This window comes from Syzygium oleosum, unplaced genomic scaffold (assembly GCF_021117445.2).
Source record: "Syzygium oleosum isolate NSW1041296 unplaced genomic scaffold, Sole_v2.1 Sole_v2.14, whole genome shotgun sequence".
Taxonomy (NCBI): Eukaryota; Viridiplantae; Streptophyta; class Magnoliopsida; order Myrtales; family Myrtaceae; genus Syzygium; species Syzygium oleosum.
This window is the reverse complement of record NW_026607498.1, coordinates 10345683-10368356: the sequence shown is the minus strand read 5'-3', so window position 1 is coordinate 10368356 and position 22674 is coordinate 10345683. Positions and strand designations below refer to the sequence as shown.

At 41.7% G+C, this 22674-nt stretch overlaps 2 protein-coding genes across 3 annotated transcripts; one reads left to right on the top strand and one right to left on the bottom strand.

Annotated features, from left to right (window-relative positions):
- Positions 1-4403: 4403 nt before the first annotated feature.
- On the bottom strand, positions 4404-8444 carry LOC130139830 (methylsterol monooxygenase 1-1-like). Its single transcript, XM_056317560.1, has 5 exons — positions 8002-8444; positions 7122-7444; positions 5256-5403; positions 5138-5170; positions 4404-4862 (listed from the first exon to the last, which is right to left on the bottom strand). The coding sequence occupies exons 1-5, from the start codon at positions 8329-8331 to the stop codon at positions 4779-4781; spliced, it is 918 nt and encodes a 305-aa protein (XP_056173535.1). The 5' UTR covers positions 8332-8444; the 3' UTR covers positions 4404-4778.
- Positions 8445-19795: 11351 nt separating this feature from the next.
- On the top strand, positions 19796-22216 carry LOC130139824 (uncharacterized protein At4g22758-like). 2 transcript variants are annotated; one of them, XM_056317539.1, is made up of 3 exons: positions 19796-20300; positions 20935-21142; positions 21631-22216. In XM_056317539.1, the coding sequence occupies exons 1-3, from the start codon at positions 19980-19982 to the stop codon at positions 21882-21884; spliced, it is 783 nt and encodes a 260-aa protein (XP_056173514.1). In that variant the 5' UTR covers positions 19796-19979; the 3' UTR covers positions 21885-22216. The 2 variants fall into 2 exon arrangements, with proteins under 2 accessions (XP_056173514.1, XP_056173515.1); XM_056317540.1 differs by having other exon boundaries at positions 19799-20294.
- The last annotated feature ends 458 nt before the right edge of the window (positions 22217-22674 follow it).

Genomic DNA, 22674 nt, shown 5'->3' with positions numbered 1-22674 from the left:
ATCCAGGCAGAACCAAAATGAACACCACGATCAACACAAAGAAAAAAGGAGCCGCGTAAAATCTCAACAACAACACGGTCTCACTATCAACAGCATCAGAACGATCTTCGGCACTTGAAAGCTACACATAACTAGCAGGACAACCAAAAACCTCTCTCTCTCTCTCTCTCTCTCCTACAAGCAAGGCACAAGGCACGGCTTGTAAATAACGCTAATCCAGAAGAACCGCCAAGAGCGCAGCCCCGCACTTCGCAAAAACACATCCAATCTCCAAAGCAGCACACACACGCAGAACGAAATCGTCCGCAAACAAAGGATCGACGACCGATGAGCGGCGCGTCATCGGCCGAGCGAATCGCGCGAAAGAGAGACCTAAGGAATTCACACAAAACCAACCGCTCGAGAGGAGGAGGAGGCGGCGGCGAGCGATCGTCGGTTGCCGAGACCTTCGCCTGGCGAATTCGAACCGGCGCGCAGAGAGAGAGAGAGATTCACCTGTGCAGCGGCAGTGGATTGGAAACCCCTATCGGAAGCCGCGGCGTGAATCGGAAGCTGCGGCGTGGAATTCCCCGACCCGGAAATTTTTCCGGCGAGAGAGGGAGGGGAGGGAGGGAGGGGAGGGAGAAGGTCGCCGTCGTGTTGAGAAAGATCGAGATGCACAAGCGAGGTACTCGTAGGACTCGTGGGAAAGCGAGGACACGTGTCGTGTCGTCACGGGGTTGGTGATTTTGCTTTCCTCTACCCTTTTTGGTGAAATGCAACTTTCGCACCCCCGTATTTTGGGAAAATTTCAATTTGGGCCCCTATTTGAGACTGATTGGGCACTTCATGCCCTTATTTGACACTTTGTCTACTTTGGACCCCTTTTTGAGAAAATGACTCCACTTTGGGTACCAAATTGAAATTTTTCCCCGTATTTTTGTGATTTTCTGGGTCGGCTCCGGGAAATCAATTTGTGAAGCTTTTGACCACCCTTTTTTGTCTAGATTGGGAAAATGGATTATTCAAACGTGTAATATGATCTTTTAATTTGTTCAATATGATCTCTGAATTTTAGTCTAATATGCAATGTGGTCCCTGAAATTTTAATTTGTTCAAGTGGCCATTGGACTATATGGAAATGTTCAATATAATCCATAAATTTGAATTAATGAAAGAGCTACATTGAACATTTCCATATAGTTCAGGAACTACATTGAACATATACCAAAAGTCCAAAGATCATATTGAACAAATTAAAAATTCAGGGACCACATTGAACACTAAGCTAAAGTTTAAGGACTACATTGCACATTAGGTCAAAGTTCAAGGACTATTTGTGTCATCATCTCAAACACATTTCATTTAGCATCTAATTCACAAACCCAGCAAGTGCATTTCCTGAATCTTCAGCATTTCACGAACACTTCCCGCATCTTATCAGACACTTTCCATCAAACGTGCTCGGTATCCTCTAATTCTCACCACGCATCAAGTTGCAAATACATCACGATCTTTTGTTCATTGTGAGAAAGTTTCTGCTCCCATTTATTACCAACAAAAGATACAACTTTACGATTATGAGCACGCTGGTCCTCTTCTCTTCATTTCGCAAGAATAATAAGCTATTGTTTGACAGTCATCAAATGCATTTTCAAAAGCTTGCAAGGTTCATAGCGTTTTGGGGAACAATCTCAGCAAGATGATTACAAGAATATCGATTGGGAATGGCCCCATCTAGCAACATTCATGCCGTGTGTCGACATAACGATGTATTATACTTCACTCGGCCACACTCGGAAGAGGAGATCAGACATCTTCGCACGATAGCCGCTCACCTGTTCTCGGTGAACAGGTACCGCTCGTATCTAACTCTATAGCTTTAAACCTGGGCCTAAACCCCGTAGCTCATCGGACAGCTGTTCCCTAGGAAGTCGGCGGCATACTGGATGCAGGTCGCGCATTCCGATGCCGTGATCCCCACCTAACACGTCGCGTGGCCGTAGCACACCTGATCGCCAGGGCTAGACAACCTCAACTGGGCGGAGCAGTCGTAAACGGAATCCGTCGTGGAATCGGCTAAAGCCTTTATGACAGTAGACACCGCATCTCCGTACGACGCTCCCGCACCATACATGTCACTACTACATTGATAGCTCAATGCAACGAGGCCGGTGTCGTCGGCTCCAACGGAAACAACAGCGACGAGAGACAGTACAATGAAAACCATAAGCTTATAAACAAGTGCTATCTTCAGATCTTTATAATCTTTTTGCACAAACTTTGGTGATATATGTATAACGGGGAAAGCTCTCTTATATAGGCTTATCAAGCCTAAGCTTTACTTGATTAATTGTGTAAAAAGGAGAAAAAAGTGTCAAAAAAGTCATAAACCTTTTGCATTAGTGCCAATATAATTCTAAACTTTTTTTGTGACAATTCAGTGCTAAACCTTTTGCATTGGTGCTAATTCAATCCTAAACCTTTTTTTAATGCCAATTCAATCCTAAACCTTTTGCATTGGTGCCAATTCAGTCCTAAACCTTTTTTTTCTTTGTGCCAATTCAGTCCTTCCGGTCAATTTTGGCCGGATTTTGCTAACATGGACGCCGGCGGGTCACCGGCACTGACGTTGACAACTTTTAATAATATTTTAATATTTTTTGAAATTTTATTTATTCTTTTCTTTTTCTTTTTTTTTCCTGCCTCTTTCCTCCAGCCGATCGCCGGACCGGCGACCGGCCAGAGGCCGGCGAGGTCCTCGCTGACCACTGGCACGACCTCGCCGGCCACTAACGAGGCTCGCCCTCGCCCTCGCTAGTGACGGCGAAGGCGAGCCTCGCCATGGCTGAGCGAGGCTGGACCTCGCCGACCCCTAGCCAGTGACGATGAAGGCGAGCCTACCATGGCTAGGCGAGGCTGGACCTCACCGAATCTAGCGAGGTCGTACCTCGCCCAGCGGCCGGTGAGGCTCGGGCCCTCGCCGGCCTCTGGCCGATCGCCGGTCCAGTGACCAGCTGGAGGAAGAGGGAGGGGAGGGAAAAATAAAAAAATCAAAATCAAAAATCAAAAAAATTTAATAAAATATTAAAATATTATTAAAAGTTGTTCACGTCAGCGCCGGTGATTGGCCGCCGGTGTCCACGTCAGCAAAATCCAGCCAAAATTGGCCAGAAGGATTGAATTGGCACAAAGACAAAAAGGTTTAGGACTGAATTGGCACCAATACAAAAGGCTTATGACTGAATTGACACCAAAAAAAGGTTTAGGATTAAATTAGCACCAATGCAAAAGGTTTAAGACTTTTTTGGCACTTTTCCCATAAAAAGGGTTTAGGCAATCTTGCCGGCACTAGATGTCCTTGTACATGTACATGTGTTTACATGTATATGTTTTAGATGCTGCCGCTAAATATGTATCGTTGTTGCAAGGAAAACCGATCGAAGTCCAGCCACAGGATTAGAAGCTGCGACATGAACGAGGTTTGATGGAGAAGAAGACGAGTACGATGAATGCGATGTTTCAATCGAGAATCATGTTTTGAGCTCACCGATTGACATAAATCGAATGCTCTTCATAGGCGATTTTGCTGCTTCATATGAATCGATAGTGATTAGTGACATACGTAGTTGACCGTCTGCTGGTTGTTTTCTACTAGTAGTAGATATCTCACCATTGACCATAATACGGGAAAGTCACCGAAAAAGTACTAATCATATTGTAATTATATCAATTTAGTTCTAAAAAAAAATTAATGCGTGGCATGGCTAGCGCTGACGTGGATAATTTTTTATTTAAAAAAATCGATGTTTTTATTTTATTTTATTTTTTTTTCTTCATTGAGCCGGCAGGCCAGCAACCTCTGTCAGCCTCTGGACAAGGGCCAATGACCCCCACCAGCCCCTGGGCTAGGGCCACGAAGCCCTCGCCGTTCAACTGTCTTTTTAGCTTTCGGGAGGCTGTTCTTGTTGATGAACGAGTATCGTGTCTGAGCTCTCTGTGCGAATTTCTCCACGTACTTGGTCACATAATCATATGTTCTTCACAGGCTTTCTCCTGCTTTATTGCAATCGACGGTGACATACCGTTTGTTAGCGCGGGGCATATACATATACGCTAGCTCCTGCACGCGAGCATAGCAGCTGCCTGATTCAAGATGGATTCGGATGATTTTCGCCACGAAACATAGATATGAACTTTAATGGTTAGGGTAATGGGCTCGTAAGGACAGGAGATTCGTAAGGTAACCCACCTGGAGATGTCGAATTAAGAAAGATTAAACGACTCTAATTCAACGTCAAAACCCAGCCCAGATGTTTCCACTTCATGCGATTTCCGGCAATTGGCTCGGGGACGAGCCGACGAACATATCAGCGTTCCAGGACTATGAAAAAGAAGGCGAGACGAAGAGCCACTCAAACAAGGAAGCTTCAAACTGTTAACCGCTGAACATTTTAGCAGCAAGTTCCACAGTACAAAATCTAACGCATGAACTGAATGGTTGTACAAATGGTTGTTGACTTGAGGCAAATGATATTAGGAGCATTCTACTTTCAGCAGCAAAGAGAGACTCCCAAACAAACGTCATAAGAACAGCACTCTACATTGACAATTACCACAATTTAATGCCATAACTCAGAAACCCTCTGCAGCCCCATCTCCTAGCCCTTCATCTATAATTACTAGAAATACTACTACCACACTCTAGAGCGGCGATGTCAACTTAGAGTCAAAAGGCTTCCGGGAGCTGTCGCTAGCAATGGTATGACTATCTGGAGAAGTCCCGTGCGCAGCCACGGCTAACCATTCTTCACTTCGTCGCTAGAGCAATCAAATTTTCCCCCGTTTAGCCCAGTGCCACTGTCTCCGTTCATGCCTTTCAACTGAAGATTGAAAAAGACCAGTTAGATGGATGAAAGAGCAAAGAAAGTGGGAAGATAATCATTAAAAACCCTCAACTTTTTGCAGAAAGGAATGGGAAAAAGTTCGTGTTGACTAGGGAGTGGGTAAGTGAGACATGAGTTCCTGTGAAAAAAACGATATGGACTTCAAGAATGCCTCATGGTCTCAGCTATAAAATTTGTTGATGCCTTAGATCTTCCTTTTGGTTTAATTTTCTAGGGTCTTAATAATACAAACCGAGATGCTAAAACCTTACCTTACCAAGAACCTTCTTATGATACTGATACCCCTGGTAACAAGAGCAAAATTAGTTAGTGATATTCAAACAAATGGAACCTCAAAAAGTGTGGAGCGCTGATAAAAGGCATGCTCACCTTGTCAGTTCCATAGATGAAGTCACAATAAGTAAAGACAGATGCAAAGTTGCTCTGGCTTTGTCCTCCGACATAATGATGGTAATCATGGTACTCTGCACCCCCATAAAATGGAATGTACTTGGTTGGACTCCATGGTAAGTCATACCTGCACCGAAAGAGCAAGTCATGCCACAAGGATCACCCACTAAAACATAAATGAGAGGTTTGATCAAGGTTATGCATCTAGAAAGCATCACTCTAAAGAGAAATTTTCACTTCTCTTAGAAACAAGCAGAGCATCAGCATACAGGGGAAAATTGTTTAATCTACACGCATGGGAGATGAAGAGTATCCAAAATTGGTGACAGATTCACTGTACAACAAATTTAAATAATGTCATACAAGAAGCTGCTTTAAGATCATTCATGAGATTTGCAAGTGCACTGACGTGGCTAATTAAGGGGGCCGAGATATAATCTTTTGGAAATGGGTCCATATCTTGATGCAGATTTTGGCAGGTTCCAAATCAGTAGAGAAATTTGGACGTCATCAACAGACAAGAGTATGGAAGTTATGCGCAGTTTCAGTCTGACCGGGCTTACAAAGTTTTTGGGGGAAAGAAGAGTAGAGTCACAAGAGTTTCAGGATTCTTAATGATATCTCGGATGAGAAACATTAAGGATCAATTTGCTAGTTGAAATCCCTAGACTCCAGAACAGAACCGCAAGTATCAAGCGGCTGTTCGTTCACTTGCTTCAGGGTAAACTGTCTCATGTCAGCTTTCGTAAATTCCAGCCCAAAAATGAAGTCTGGGGATAAACACAAGGCAACAACATAAAAGTGGGTTATGTACGGAATTGAAATATCACTTCTTTCCAGGTGAGGTATGAGGCAGCAAATACTTCGAGAGTGATATCTTAATATCACTTGTCTAAAATTTGAAACTTCAAAAAGCTGTTCTTACAATCTATCATGAAGGTCGCCATACTTTGAAGCTTCTTCAAGTTAGTCATTCTGTGAATCCAACTTCAGCATCCTCACTATTTTCCCTTTTCCCCAACTAATAGTAGCCCCTTACACTATTTCTACTTGCTATAAAAATTCCGAACAATTGTTAGCAGCAAATACACCTTGGATACCGAAAGAGTGTTAAAGCCTGTCTTGGTTGTGCTTTTTTTCTTTTTTACCAACAATTTATGCAATTTGTAATCAAATTATAAAATAAGCAAGCCAACAACAGTTCTGAGAGATTTGACTCTCAAGATAAGGTCACGAAAGATATAATATATAATTCAGCAAATCATGCTTGGCAAGAATTTGAGAAGCTATGAAGTGAAGACATACAGCCCCCAAACCCCCTCATAAAGAATTGAACAATTGTCATGATTTTAAAAGGCAATAAACTAATGAAACAGCAATACTCCACCAGCATGAGGAAAAGCCACTTGATTGCGACACGTGTCAGGAATCTTCCCTTTAGCAAAGAGTAACACATATGCATACCCTTTACCCAAAAAAAAAAAAAAAAACACATATGCATACCTATGCATGCACATATAGGTTAAATACCTGTGCACAGGTTTCATAATATACTCACATAAAACCAAGGAAACCCGGTCTTTATGCTTGTTTGCATTCACGAAAGGTGAGAAAAAGTATTATTAAGTGCAAAGATCCAACAAAATCTGTACTTTACATGTAATGGGTTCCAAGATCAGCCATAAAAAATGTAAATCAGCCACCATGATAGCATCATTTCGTCACTACCAACTTCGAAAAAGAAAGTGCTCAGCCAAAACAGACAATTAGAAAAGAAAAGCAAGTGACTAAAGGTGAAAAGCATGAAGATTAAAGCAAATATAGTAGATTATTGAGCATGCGTACCCGCTGTGAGTCTCAATGGCCTCTATCTGCCGTAAAGCTATCCACAGCCAAAAGGTGACCATGTGCCCCGGAGCCAAAGCTGGCCCGAGAAAAGACGGGATCCCCAGGATCAAAACCTCCCCCCAGTGAGCATAAGGCGCAGCATAGCCGATCGGAGCCGTGAATTCGTGGTGAACGGAATGGATCTTCTCGTATCCCCATTTCCCGTGCAGGAATCTGTGGATCCAGTAATTCATATAATCCTCCACGAGGAAATACACCACCAACTGTGACAGAATTTCCCATCTCGAGGGCAATGGCAATCCTGTCCGAATACCAATCATCTGTAGATTAAGGAAAAGCCCTTAAATTATGACCCAAGTGGTTTCAGAAAGAAGATTCACGTCCCCAAAAAGCAAGACATAACAGTGCGACATCACCCTTTTCATCACGAAAAGAAAGAGAGCAATGCAACATCATTCAGGCTCTCCGCATAAAACGAGCTGAAGAGAAGAGATCATGAACGGCACCATCCAACCGTGAATGGCACAGTCCAACCATATGCACAATAACGAGACAAATTGCTCAGAGAACCACAAACATAATGCGATGGGAACGCGGTCAATCAGAAACCGAGAACACGTTTCGACCTGTTTTGTCAAAATTCCTGTAGCATCGCTTGGTATTCATCGTTCAAAAAGAACGAAAATGCTAAATCGACACGACACGAATCGCCGTTCCCCATCAACCGAAACAGCGTCAGCACGTTGGAGGGAACGCCGAAACGCTAAACATCGCCATAACCACCCCTCAACAACAGCAGAACTTCAAAGAAACCTACAAAGTCTTCACCTTTCCACACATTCACACCAAAAAAAAAGAAAAAGAGAGGATTCTTTACCTTGATGGAAGGATAGGAGACGAGTTGCAAGGGGCCGACGACGAGGAAGAACATGCGATTGACGTCCTTGTAGCACTTCCACATCTCGGCGAACGAGAGCCTGACCTTGGGCTGGATCTTGTGCTGGTCGATGCCGAGGGATCGCGTGAGCTCCGCGAAGGCCAGGGGGATCGGGACGAGGTTGAAGGCGAGGAAGAGGAAGAGGATGTTGTGGCAGTAGAGGAAGTAGTCCGACTTCGCCGCCGAGTACCGGAACCACAGCGTCTCCGCCAGCGTCAGGCCCCGCCCGATGGCGGACTCCGCCTCCTCGATCGTCGCGTACGGCAGCATTGGTCGCCGGCGGCCGGGGGGTTAGTGGAGAGCGAGAGCGAGCGTGCTGTGGACTATGCGGTGAGGTGAAGTAAAAATTGCAGAGACGACGAATTGAATAGACAGAGAGACAGGTTGCCCCAGATTTATAAGACTCTGGTTCGTATTTCCCGCAACGGAAAATCACGCAAATGTTCCTTGATGTTTAGCTCAATATACAATATAATTTTTAATTTTTTAATTTATTTAATATGATATCGAAACTTATGTAACGTCGTCCCTCAACTTTCAATTTATTCAATGTGGTCCTTAAACTTTTGATACATATTTAATCTTGTCCCTGGGCTATATGATAGTTAATGGAAGGGTGACATTGAACATTTTCATATAGCCTAGGAAGTAACTTGAACTTGTATCAAAAGTTTGGAGACCATATTGAATAAATTAAAAGTTCAGGGATCACATTGCACATTAGACTAAAGTACATGGACCACATTGAACAAATTAAAAATTCAAGGATCAAATTGCACATTGAATTAATGTTCAAGACCTCTTTGTTACTAACCCTTCCCACAATGGATTCCATCTATCATTCAATTACAATTTAAATTGGTGATCCCAAATTCATTTGCTTCCATTTTTTTGTTTTGTTTTTTATATCTATGTAAGATTTACTTACCATAATTAATAACTTCATATGCATATTTTTTTTATTGTAGATTTTCCACGTACATTAGATGCATCATATTTTGTTTTATTGTTAGATATAACTTCCATAAAAATTTATTTTGTCGAACAGATAAATTTCCAAGAAACTAATTTTTTTCAACGTTGCCGATCAAAATTATGGATAAATTGTTAAGCAAATGAAATTTAATAAAATCAAACATTACATAAAGTAAGAATTTTTTTTTTTAAGTGCCAACGAAACTTCATTATTCCAAATTGACATAAATTAGTATCATCCATCAACGGTTTACAAAAAAATATCAAGATACCTCATTATGCATAATGTTTTTAGCGTATTCCTAGATATTCCTCTAACGTCTTACATGCTTCGTATAATAGCATCTAGCCAATATAGTAAGGAAAAAATATAAATTCTTTAATATAGTAAATAAGGAGACTTCATATATATTTAAGAATAATGAAATTAATAAAAAGTTCACCAAAAAAGTAAGGTTTTGAGATAAGAGAGACAACTAATAAATAAGTTTTTATAAGATTAATGATAAATAAGAGACTTTTCACTTTTATACTTTATCAAATGATCTCTTTTTTCCTTACTATTGGCGAGATAATTTACACTAATTATGTAAAATGTTATAGGAATATTTGATAATGCGCTTTTCTTTAATACATTAGAAAACAAAACATGTGAAATTCTTAATTATGATAATTATAACAAAAGAGTGGGCCATAGCTTTAAATTACAATTGAAAGATTGAGGGCAGATTTGTCTTTTTAATGTGAATGGGGTGGATTTAGTCGTTTAGAGGATGGAAATAGCGCCGCCCAATTATTAATATCTCAACAAAATTGTTAGTTTTCCGATATTATGAAACCTCAGTATAAAAATCTCGATAATCACACGGACTTTTATTAAAAAAAATTTCAGTTCCCGACCGTCGACTCGGATTAGGAGAGACCGAGCAAGACATGGCAAAAGTAAAAATAGCTCTTAGTCAGTAAATATAGACGATTGACGAGACGACTAATAATTGCCGACAGCGAAAACAAAGGGAAATTACTAAATCCCGAGATGTGAGTGTCGATGAATGAAGTTCGGTTTGATCAACAAGAGGGCCACAATTAACACAAATCATGACAAGAGGTAACTGGCTAAGTAATAGGTCAGATAATTTCGGACGCAATTCGTTCAGACAAACCGATATGGTCGTGGAGAAATAAGACCGACATGATTGTGTTGTGGTGGAGCTGTAGACCGTGAAGGTCAAAAAACATAGGTTGTTGCAACGTTGGGAAATGAAGCTACAAGAGAAGTAACTGTCGATGTTGGCCACGAAAGGGCGGAGAAGTAATGGCTATCGAAGTAGTGGGTTTGCTTGGTAACTATTTGTTAATACATGTTGCTGAATTTTAGGAGCCACGTAGAATGTGTTCGTTTTTGTTCTAAACATTTTTAATTGTCAGGCAGTATAAATAGTTGAGTTGTAGTTTATAGCAAGTACTATCAATCAATCAATCAATGAATACCAATTGTGCAATTTTATCTTCGTGTTATCTTTACATTTCAATACTCTTTTACATGGCTGGCCGTCCGTGATTGCCTCCAGTCTAGTACTTTTAATTTTCTCGTCAATTTGCATTTCCTATCTAAGAGTCAAGAAGGGACCCTTTGCATCTTTTCTCGATTTTCACATCGATTTACATTTTGAAAGTTTTTCCGCCGGTAACTTTTCGGCAAGATGGATAGTTTCAACATCAAGTCTCCGTTCGTTTGGCTGAAAATATTCTCCTTTTGGAAAATATTTTCCCGGAAGTCATTTTCCTGAAAAATATTTTTCTGGAACACAATTTTCTGGTGTTCGGCGACCGCCGATCCGGCGGCGTCCGGCGATCCGGCGGCAGTCCGGCGACGGCCGGCAGCGCGACGGCAAATCGGCGCGGCGACGGCGTAATGGACGGCGATCGATAATCGATTTGGCAGCGTAGCGAAGGGCGATCGTCGGTAGACCGACGGCCCGCTATGGCCGACGATCGACGGCAGGATCGGCGACCGATGACCGGCGGCGCGATCGGGAAGCTGGCCGGGGATCCTAGCAGCAAGTGGCCGGCGATCGGCAGCGTGGCCGACGACCGACGGCGACCGGCGACCGACGATCGGCTGCGGCGATCGGCGGCAGCCGACGATCGACGATCGGCGAGTGGCCACCGACGACGGTGGCGGCGGCGACTGGTCAGGCGGCGACCGGGCGGCGGAGACCGGCGGCGGCGATCAGCGGCGGCGACCGGCCATGGCGACCGGCGACCAATTTCCTCTCCCATAGAAAACATTTTTCCCTCCATGGGCAATTTTGCCTTCACTTTGAAAAGTGAAGGCAAAATTGCCCATGGGAGGGAAAATGTTTTCCGTGGAAAGTTATTTTTCGCCCCTCGAACACTGAAAAATCCGGAAAATATTTTTCTGAAAAATATTTTTCGCCAAACGAACGGAGCCTTAAGAGAAATGGAAACTTATTTGGTAAAAGCCTATACCTATACGTTAATTTTCAAAAAACTATCTCACCTAAATTTAGGTGATGGGATTTAAAAATATGTATTATAAAAAAAAAAGTCACAGCAATTCACGCTAGGGTCATATTAGGGTAAGACCACACTTCAAAATGTAGCTATACTATGTGGGCTCCACAGATGACAACGAGTTTTGGATGGGAATTGATCTCAAAGGACCACAAAATTGTCTCCGAACGATGGGTTCTTTGATAAATCCTAAGGTTTTTTTTTTTTTTTGAGAGATGGGTAGCTAATATAAGTTTAAAGATTGTTGAGAAATTTTTATCGTTCGAATTTGTGCTAATTTAGTCCTAAATATTTTAATATAGAGCCAATTCATTCCTTCCAACTAATTTTGGCTGGGTATTGTTAACGTGAACGTCGGCCATGCTACGTAGAGCGATTGGCGTTGATGTGTATAACTTTTAATAATATTTAAATATTTTTTTGAATTTTATTTTATTTTTCTTTTCTTTTCTTTCTTTTTTTTTTCCCTCCCTTCCTTCTTCCTCTCGCCGGCCAAAGGCGAGGCACGACCTCGCTTTTGGCTGGTCGCTAGACCTCGACGACCGGCCGGAGACCTAAGCAACTGGCTGGAGGAAGAAGGAAGGAAAGAAAAAAAAATAAAATAGTCGAAAAAGTAATAAAATATAATTAGAAGTTGTTCACGTCATCATCAGTCATGCCATGTGGGCCAGCCGGCATCCACATCAGTAATATTTAACCAAAATTGATTGGAATGACTGAATTAGCAGATCGAAATATTTAGAGCTAAATTGACATAATTAAAAACTTTAAAAATAAATTGACATAAATGTAATAAATTAAAAAAAAATTCCCGACACTTTTCCCGATAAACAACCTTTAGCATGGCTAGGCTCGCAAAACTTACAGAGGACAAGCAATTATATCTTTCTCCACCGACTGAAATTAGACAATTCTAGTTGACTTTTTGGAGCCCTCCTTCTCTTTTGACTGCACTTTTTATCCACCAAAAAAAACAAAAATCATTGTTCTTTTGATAATGAAAGCTGTAGAACGATCGATCCCATGTAAGACATGGCTGGGAGAGTCTTGTCCCAATCCGAACGATGCTTATTTAGAATATTTCTTCTCCTTCTTCTTTCATTCATAGGCTGGAGTAAGTCTGAGATCATTTAGAAAACCCGAGTTCTTAAAAAAAAAAAATTAGCGCATTAAAATGAGTAGTAAACGTTAATAAGTAATCCACGATAGAACCTTGCAAACACAAGTTAGTGTATAGTAAATTAAGGGTGGACGGTTTTAGAATCTGGAACCCATCCTCTCAGAATTAGTTTTCAGTTTTTGAAATCTCGAATCTATCATGTAGACTCTAGGACAAATTATGTCTTATCGGTCCACCTTTAGGATCTACTCGGAAACCAACAAATTCCCTTTTTTTTAGTTTCCTTTTTCCATACTTCAGAGAATTACTTGAGACTTCGAATCTTCAGTTACGTAACCCAAATGTCTTCGAAAAACCTTCGTATGTGCTGGAATTGGAGAAATGGAGCTTGAGCATCTTTTATTCTTCTTATACAGACGAGCCACCGATCTACAGGAGGCTCGAGAGCTTTGAACAATTGATTCGTGTCGATGAAATGTGAAGAAGTGGGCGAAGCTTAGTAGAGAGCGAGAGAGAGGAACCAGAGATAGAGGCAGTAACAACAAAAATATAAGATACAAGATAAAACTAAAAAGAGAGAGAATTAAGAATTCTCTGTCTGATTCCGCACCCAAAATCGAGAATCAAACCGGTGATAGCCGGTTCCAAAAATTTGGAACTAGGAGTTGGACCAGAACCAGCTAAGTAGGGTCGGTCCGGTCTGATTTCGAGGTCTACACGAAACAGGTGCTCACCTCTACTAACGATCATCCCTCCCAAGGAGAATAATCGAGTTTTGTGTTGAGTGTATTGGCAACAAGTGAAAGCATAGGTTAAAGCGTGCGATATCTATACTGAATAATTCATCTTTAAAGAAGAGATTGTCGGTATTTATTAGCTAGCTATCGGTGAAGATAGATATTGGACCATCAAATCATACTCATGCGCGTTCAAAAAATCTCTACTACTTTTTCACATATGATTTCGGATTTCCAATTTGGTCAAGAATTGGATGCTTGAGGTGGGGACTCCTGTACCAAAAGCAATCACTAAGATAGACTGGCATGTGGGCGGTAGCTATTCATATAGGATGCCATTATTCATCCTTTCTTTGGCCTTTGCAATTTTTCCTTCATCTCTGAAAAATCAGTTTGTCATTTCATCTTTATCGCTCCCATTTCGAGCCTATACTTAGCCTTTGAATGATTGATGCAACCTAGCTAATAAGGCCCACATTTCACAAATTTGATTTAGGCCAAGTACAAGGACATGCTCCTTTTTTATTTATGTAAAATGTTGGATATGAGGTCATGTTCGAGGGAGGTCGAAAAATCATCTCTCGAGTGTAGCACGGCCTAAAATCGACCAGTCGAAAAACCCATCATTATTTTGGTTATCGTGGCTCTTTTAAACATGATTGTTGCCCACAATTTCGATTTGGTCAATACCAAATCCACATTATATTACTAAACTAAACATTGAACTAGCCAATTAAAGAAGTTAAACGTGGAACTACATTCAAAACTCACTACGAGAGCATGATTTTCCTCTTACCTTAACCAGGGGCTTCCATGGATGTTAGGTGTTGGTTAAGGGGGTAACCTCGTCATGGAAGTAGAGCAAGCTCTCTACGAGAGCCCCCACGGCCTGTCTGTTTGTATTGCAGAGACGGCGGGCTCCACGGATGCGTTTCTTATTTTAACGTATCGGTGCTTGCACACTTCGCACCCCTAATTTTTCCTGTATCGTTGTCTTCCCTAAGAGAAGGGAATGCCCTCTAATCGCTTAACATCTTTGTCTTTCCCAAGGAGGAGAAAATATCCTCTAATTGCTTAACGTCCGAAGAGAGCCGAGGTTCGCTTGAGGTCTCGGACGAAGCAGTTTAACCTCATGCTCGGGAGGACATTTCGAAATTCATCGCGAGACCCTGATTTTCCCCCCTAATCTTCTCGGAGAAATTGATGAGGGAAAGCGAGCATGGAAAAAGAGGGGGGGAGAGATTCGGTGAGTGGGGAACCTTTCGATCAATCTTTTACTAAATCGGTTTTGACTAAGGAAAAGGCCAAAGGTGAAATTAAAGGGGATTACGGGATCAAGATCCAATCATGAGGTTCGGGGGGCCCCCTCCCCGAACTCGTGGTTGATGATTGGCCCCCACCTGCGAACTCATGATTCTGTGCGTGGACCGCGCCTCACTGAAAAAAGCTCTCTCTCTCTCTCTCTCTACTTGCGATGTTGGACTGTAGAAAGATTGGAACAGATGCAAAGCAAGGCATGCTTTGGTTGAAGCCCCACAAGATGCAATGGCATCATTTGTCATTCTGTATCCGATACACACGCCGTGGTTCGATCTATCGTTCTAGGTCCCGTGGATAACATCTTTTCCCCGGCTCTCGCTCGGTCATATCTGTGCGACGATCGTGTCACGGGACGCTTGTCGTGGCCCTCGATGATTGGCGATCGTTAAATACGGACCCGATGACGGCTGCTGACTCTCCTCTAGTAGTGGATCGAAAGCTCATCGTGATTGGAGCTGAATTAGCAACCATCGTGTCAGCCCGACTGGGGGATTGTTGATCCTAGGGCTGATGAAAACGCCTAGCACTAGCAGGCACTATCTCCTCCTCATCATCATCATCATCTTCATCATCATGCATGTCCTCGAAAGAGGACAAGATTGTTTGGTGTATAGGTGCCTCGCAAAAGTCATTCATTCGCTGTAAATATGGTAATGAAAGAAAGGTTTTCAATTGCGAGTAAAATGTAAAATTTAGTGCATTGAGTCAGTGGACCTGCGCCTATCTAAGGGTAGAAAAAAGCCGTAGAAATCATTACTTAGAGTTTGGTGGAGCCTTAGTGAACAACATGCCAAAAGAAACCCCTCCTCTTTTTTCTCGATAGACGAGAGATTTGAACAAAAACTTGATTATCCAAATTCTCGAAAGTATTAATGACGTATGAAAGTAGGTAATAAGAACTTAAGTTGAGATTGGGGAGTCGTTTTCTTATAAATAGCTCCGCATATAAGATATTTCATTCATATGACGCATTACGTAATTATCTTATCGTACGAATATATCAACTCTCGCACTCCTTTTTATGATTGCACTAGATGTCGGATTGCATTATATTCTCATTTTCTCATTCGGGTCGTGTCATGTGCGTGCCAAAGACGTCTGGATCTGTCCCCGCATCGGATAATCTCGATCCTAATCAACTTTAATTCCCATGCACTTCAAGAAGCTATCTTGACTTTGACCATGATTCTGTCGGTGATCGCTGAGGTTTTGGACACTGTTAAGGGTCATGCTTCATGAGGGATTAAGCTAGCAGCGAGGCTAATCATAATCTGCTCTCTAACATGCTTTATTTACCCTATAAAAAACCTCCTTCCTTGTCATGATTAACCTCAGTGCTGATCATCCACCATAGAAGCAGCTCAAATAGCCAAAAAAACAAAGGAAAATGACTCAGTTAGTCTTCGAACTTTGGTCCAACGCAAATGTGGTCCCTAAACTCTTAATTTATTCAATGTGGTCCCTAACTTTAACCCAATATGCAATGTGCTTCTCTCGAACTTTTAATTTGTTCAATGTCGTTCATAAGCTTTTGGTATACATTCAATTTAGTTCTTGAATTATATGAAAATATTTAATGTAGTCCTTTCACTAATTCAAATTCAATGAATTACATAGAACATGTTCATATAGTTAGGGACTACATTGAATATGTACCAAAACTTCATGGACCACATTGAATATTAGGTTAAAGTTCAAGGATTATATTGAACAAATTAAAAGTTTATGGACCACATTATATATTAGGTCAAAGTTCAGAAGTTATTTTTGTCATTATCCCAAAAATAATAGGAGAGAGAGAGAGAGGATATCAGAGCATGTCATTGGGTCAGTGAGTAAGATTTTGACAGATTCATGCACAAAAAGAGTGATTGATTTAATCCTTATCCCATGCTTAATTATGATTAATCACCTGTTCAGTGGTGGCAACAAGCTGCAACTTCTCGAGGCATGCCGAGGTTAAAAAGAGGTGGGGGGGAAAAAGTTGCCTAATGGAAGGGAGACACTGTTGTTGGATTCTCCTTGCTCGTCCCACATAATAATTGTACCACTTCATCATGTGGGAAGGCCAACTAACAAAAGGTCATGGTGAATGTGAAAGGACACATTCATACACGAAATCAGATGATAATGGCGATGTGATCATCTCGCCACAGTAACAACTCTCAAGGATAGAACAGTCGGCGAGTTGAGTTTACATTGCTTCGTGCCTGTAGAAACACGAGGTCTTACCTGGGTCCCATGCCCGGCATTATCTCTGAATATGAGCCAAAGTTTTGCTAGCTTTTCATTTATGGTAAAAGGGTGTGTCGATATTGCATTATTTACAATCTTCATAGCAATTTGTAGCCTTTCAACCTTACCCTTACTTATGACCAAAAACAAAAAACAAAAAAACCTTTCCCTTACTTTTCTAGAAGGCACTCGATGTGCAACCTCGAATTGGGCCAGAGAAACTCCTAGCTAGGTCCATGGGCCTAGCCAACCGGCGTCCAACCTCGAGTTCATTTAGCATTGTTCAAACTAGGCCTCCTGAGCAATCCACCATTCGCGAGCCTACCCGACCCTATCGGCCAAAATTTCATGCCCAAACCCACCCAATAATCGATGTCCTATTGATCGATAAGTCGATACTTTCACATGATCCATTTTCTTGACATTTAGGGTGTATTTTCTTTACGAAGAACTTTATGCTGAAGGGAATGATTTTAGCCGAAATTAATTTTCAAGGAAACTGATTGATTTTTCCTTGAAAATGAGAAGGAAATGGTAGAGAGAGAGAGAGAGAGAGAGAGAGAGAGAGAGAGAGAGAGAGAGAGAGAGAGACGCTCGCTAGTTTTGCATTAGCAACACCTAGATGGTATCTCTTTGGGGAAACTGATTTCCTCTTTCACGGGAGGGGAATTCATTTTCCAAGGCCATAACATACCAATTTTGGTCAACGGAAAACCTATGGCTTTTAGCTTGGGCTTCAAACTTGAAATTGGGCTTTTAGACGTCTCCCTGAACCGAGCACTTGTTCGGCCCATGTCCAGTTGAGAGTCTGAGCCCAGCCCATGACCATTGACAAGTTCTTAAAAGAAAATCCAGACCTGGTCATGCAAAATCTCTCTTCACTATCGGTAGCCATCATACTCGTCGAAATTATTATTTCGGAAGTCATGGAAGTACTCCATTTCAATTTCCGAAAAAAAGAAAAAACTGCGCTTTCAAAGGAACAAAAAGAAGTATCCGACACACTCAAATATGTACGTCTTCCAATTAAATGCAACGTGGACCTCGCGAAAAGATGGGGTCATATTCTCGAGATTCGCAGTAATTACCCCGGCCCTTACCTTATCTATAAAGAAGTTATAAAGCGGGTCAGATTGGCACTAGTCTACGAATTTGCCACCCCGAAACCGCCTATTGGTCAAGAGAACTCCAAACGCAGGAACGCCCTAATCTACATTGTCATATGCATACCAATCGACAGTGACCTTATCTATGGAGACTATGCACATTCGAATTATTCAATTTGCATATAAGAATAGGATAAGTACTTTGCACGATAGTTTTTTTTTTATTATTATTATTGTTGCCCAATAATTATTTTAATACTTCAACTAGCCTATCCCAACATTGCAGAGATCAGGCTGGGGGTCACATTCGATCGGATTAATTAACACAATTATTGGGGGTGGGGGGTGGCATGCATTTTGCCATTAGCTTGATACTTTTGCTGCATTATTTTACCCATTTTCTTGAAGTTTTGCCCCCATCGTTTAATGAAGGAGACAGGGGTTTGAGGGTGTTAACTTTGCCCTAATCTATATTTTTTATGCGCATGGAATTGACAGGGACCTTTTGTTAGGGACTGTTTCAGAGTGGATAGACATTTGTTACACAATCAAGTAAGGAAGTAATCGATTTTTTAAAAATTAAATAAAAATCAATTCAAACACGCGAAATATAAGACAAAACATGAACTTGGACTTTGCTTTATTCTGTTTTTTTTTTATTGTTAAAATGGATAGCCGCCCCCCCCCCCCCCCCGACGTTATCATAAGGATCTCACGCACGCGTGCGAAATGTCCGGTCCGAGTCCTGACTACTCCACGTCGGTCATGATCCAACATCCGAAGTTATTGAGCTTAATATTGTAACGTATAGTTGGCAATTAGAAAGTTTCTCGACACGAAAATATGCTACGGTTGGATAACACGACATGAGCCATTTAGAGGTTCGATTGCAACATGAACCAAACTTATGACCTCACCGAAGGCAGGTGACCCTTTTTATCACTAGACTAACTGTCTTGGTAGTGAATTCATTAAGTTCTTTCTTCCTTTGTAATTTCACAACTGATTAACTAATAGTCTAAATCCGAATTTTATAATTGAAAAAAAACATGCGTACATATATTAAAGTCCAAGTTCAACCTACCATATTTTACATATTCTTCGGGCAATCTAAGAATGGTAATAGTCGCGCTCTATTAATTGTATACGTGCGTGAAACAAGAGACGATCGATCCCAATAAGGATCAATTAGATATCCAAAGATATCCAAGATTATTTTTTGGGATAAGTGCATTGAAAGTCCTAAAACTTGTCACGTAAGTACAATCGAGTCTTAAAACTTTTAAAAATTGCAATCAAGTCGTTGCCCAATTGGTCCAATCAAGTCCTTCTATTAATTGCATTTTTTAAAATTTTTGGGACTTGATTGCACTTTCATAATAAGTTTTATGACTCAATTGTAATTTTCGAAAGTTTTAGAATCGACCGCACTTTCATGATAAATTTTAAGACTTGATTGTATTTTTTGAAAACTTTATGACTTAATTACACCTTCGTGATAAATTTTAGGACTATATACTGCACTTATTCCTTTTTGTTTTCTTTAATAGAAGAAATAGCAAAAAAAAAAATAATGACGAATCACATAAGGACACACACTCCTTTGACTTGCCTCAAGAAGAAATCTCCAATTGGGAAGTTAGGAACTACCCGTCAACTTTCACGTTTTCCCGCACACAGATTGGCGAATTCGGACAAGGCCCACACGACAAGAACCGTTGATTTCGTCACCATAAAACCGGCCAAAGAATTTCTGCTTCCTTCTTCTCCTTCTTCTTCCTTCCTTAATGTTCACTCCATCCCTCTTTCGACTGCCAAAACCGCACGCAACCGACGGGGAAAAAGAACCGCCCACAACCCCCTCAAACCTTTTTTGCTCTTTCTCGCATGTCGGAGAGGCGGGCTCATCGGCGACAGGCGGCGGTCTCCGGCGGCGGCCGGAGTAGCAGGCCGCCGCAGCCGTCGCCACCCGCTGCCCGGCGGTCTTCGTTCAAGCACCTGAGGCCGGCGAAGAGGCTCGAGAGGTGCTCCTCCGAGCCCTCGCTATGGAACAGTGCGGAAGATCTGGTCGGGGACGGCCCGGGCGATCTGAGGCAGAGCGTGAGCTCGAACGACGGGGCTCTGTTCAGCCCCCTGAGCTGCACGGACGTGCTTGCCTCGTCTCCTTCTTTGATGGGTAGTTCTTCTCCCGGCGGATTGGAGGTAAAAGTTGCGAACTTTTCCGTGCTGTTCTTGATTTGGAACTGTCGTGTTCGGATTTTCAGAGATGGCTTTTGATGGGTTATTGGGTTGTTTCGTTTGATCTATCTGCTCTGACTTGTCTAGCTAATGGGGTTTGAATCTTTGGCTGCTCAAGTTTAATCTGTATAATGATCGGTCAAGTTCTGTTTTAGCTATCGAAGGGAATTAGTTGATTCCTTCGAGCAAAAGCAGGTGCTGGAAGAAACGAACCCATCCTTATCCCCTGATACTAGATGACATGCGCCTAGACATAGCAGCAAAACCAAACGTTTCGGTTCGCATGAACTAGGGATTGACCTATTTCTGGAATTTCTAGATGAGCTATCAAACCACATATATAGACATTGCTGTGTGTGATTCACTTGTTGCATAGAGTGACTCAAGTAGATTGATTGCAGGTAAATGCGTAAGATCAATTGTCGGCCTTAAGATCAAAAACTTGCGTAGCTTTAATTGATTACTGAGGGACAAGTCTAGAAGCTGTGGAGGGGGATCTTTGGTTTCAGCTTTTCCAGTTTTTCTTAGTTATGGATCTGAAGTTGCTCTTTCTGTGTGTGCAAAATAAAATCTAAATCTTTTTGGAACTTTTGGATGTGTGTAGGGATACAATAAGGAGGCCAAGGTGGTGGTAAATGTAACCGTGGAAGGGAGTGTAGGGCCTATCAGGATGATGGTCAAATTGGGTTCCAGTGTGGAGGACACAATCAAACTCGTTATGAACAAGTATAAGGAAGAAAGGCGAATGCCCAAGATTGATCGGGATCGCTCGACCGGCTTCGAGCTGCACCATTCCTATTTCAGCCTTCAGAGTAAGTCCAGAATCTCGTTGTTCAGTACTCCTTATGGTGGCGTGTAGGAATTTTGGGAATCTGGTACATCTATGATTCTGCTGGCACTAGTTGTGCAATTTGTGATGTTCTTGGATATTCCGTGATGGTATGCTTGATTCATGATGAGAGCCAAGCCAACTAAATCAACGTGCAGTCGTGTTATGACTTTTTGGGGAGTATTGAACAGTCGGAATCTCAAATTAAGCACATAGCAAACCAGTTGCCTTCAAAAGGAAACATAGAGAACACACTTTCTTAGTTACTGCCTCTCTGGTTCTGCAGAATCTTTGAACGTTCTATAACTTCCCTGTGGTTCTGTGAAAAACCGTAGATATATCATGAAAAAGTTGGACCATAATTGGTAAATCCACAGGGTGACACTGTGATGAACATCTTCCATTAGTCAGGGTCTCTGCTCTACAGAAAGAACATATGGAATCTAATTTGGAATGTCGTGTGCTGTATAGGTCTGGATAAATCAAAGCTTCTCGGCGATGTGGGTAGCCGAAGCTTTTATCTGCGAAGAACCACTACTGGTCTCGATAACAGCGGATTCTCGGCTTCTTTTGTATCCGATAAAGCAGCAACAGTGAGGACCAGCTCTCCACCGAGTCCGCCTCTTTTCTTCTTGTTTACAACTTTCATAGCTCGAAAGCTCGCGAAAATCATGAGAAGGGCTCATAAGCTCTGGAGAATCATTATCTGCTCGCAACAAGACTAACCCGACATCCTTCCAGTGTTGGAGCAGCATAATTTTTTTGTCATGCTACTCTAACTGCTATTGCTGTTCGATGTAACCTTTCATAATTCAGCATACGTACGACCAGCTCCTCTGATGGGGTCCTCCGGTTCAACTTGTGAATGATGCCATTTGATTCGAGCATTGATTCAGCGTACCGGCTATGTACATAAGAAGTGCGTGTATTCGTTGCATTGTATAGCTAAAGCGTGTGAGAGTCCACCCTATTGCTATGATGTTGGACGGCATTGAAATGGTCGGTCGGGTTTGGCAAAGGACAGGTTAGATGAACTTCAATGTATTGGATTAATATCTATGATGTGTTTTCACACGAGAAGTGAAAGAATAGTAAAAAAGGAGGAACTTTATATTGTGCTCAGGTTTCTCCTTTCTTTTTCAGTCTAATTCCAAAAAAAAGTATCAACTTTAGGTTGAGTGATAATTCTGGCCCTAACCTTTTTTTTGTCTTGTAAAAAAATACCAACTTTAGGTCGAGTGACAATTCTGACCTCAACCTTTTTTTGTCTTGTAAAAAAGTACCAACTTTCACTTAAATCTCAAATCTGGCTTTCATTAACTTAGAATCATTGATTATCCAACTTGATTGTTCCACCTCAGCAATAAATTCACGTGGCTTGTTGACTGGATTTAAAGCACTATTTATTGTCTTATTTTCTAAGCCATAGCTTGAAGAATAACAGTAAAACTGTTCGTCTCCTTCACTTCATCGGCAAATAAAAAATATCTTCAGATTAAATCTCTCTGGCGTAAT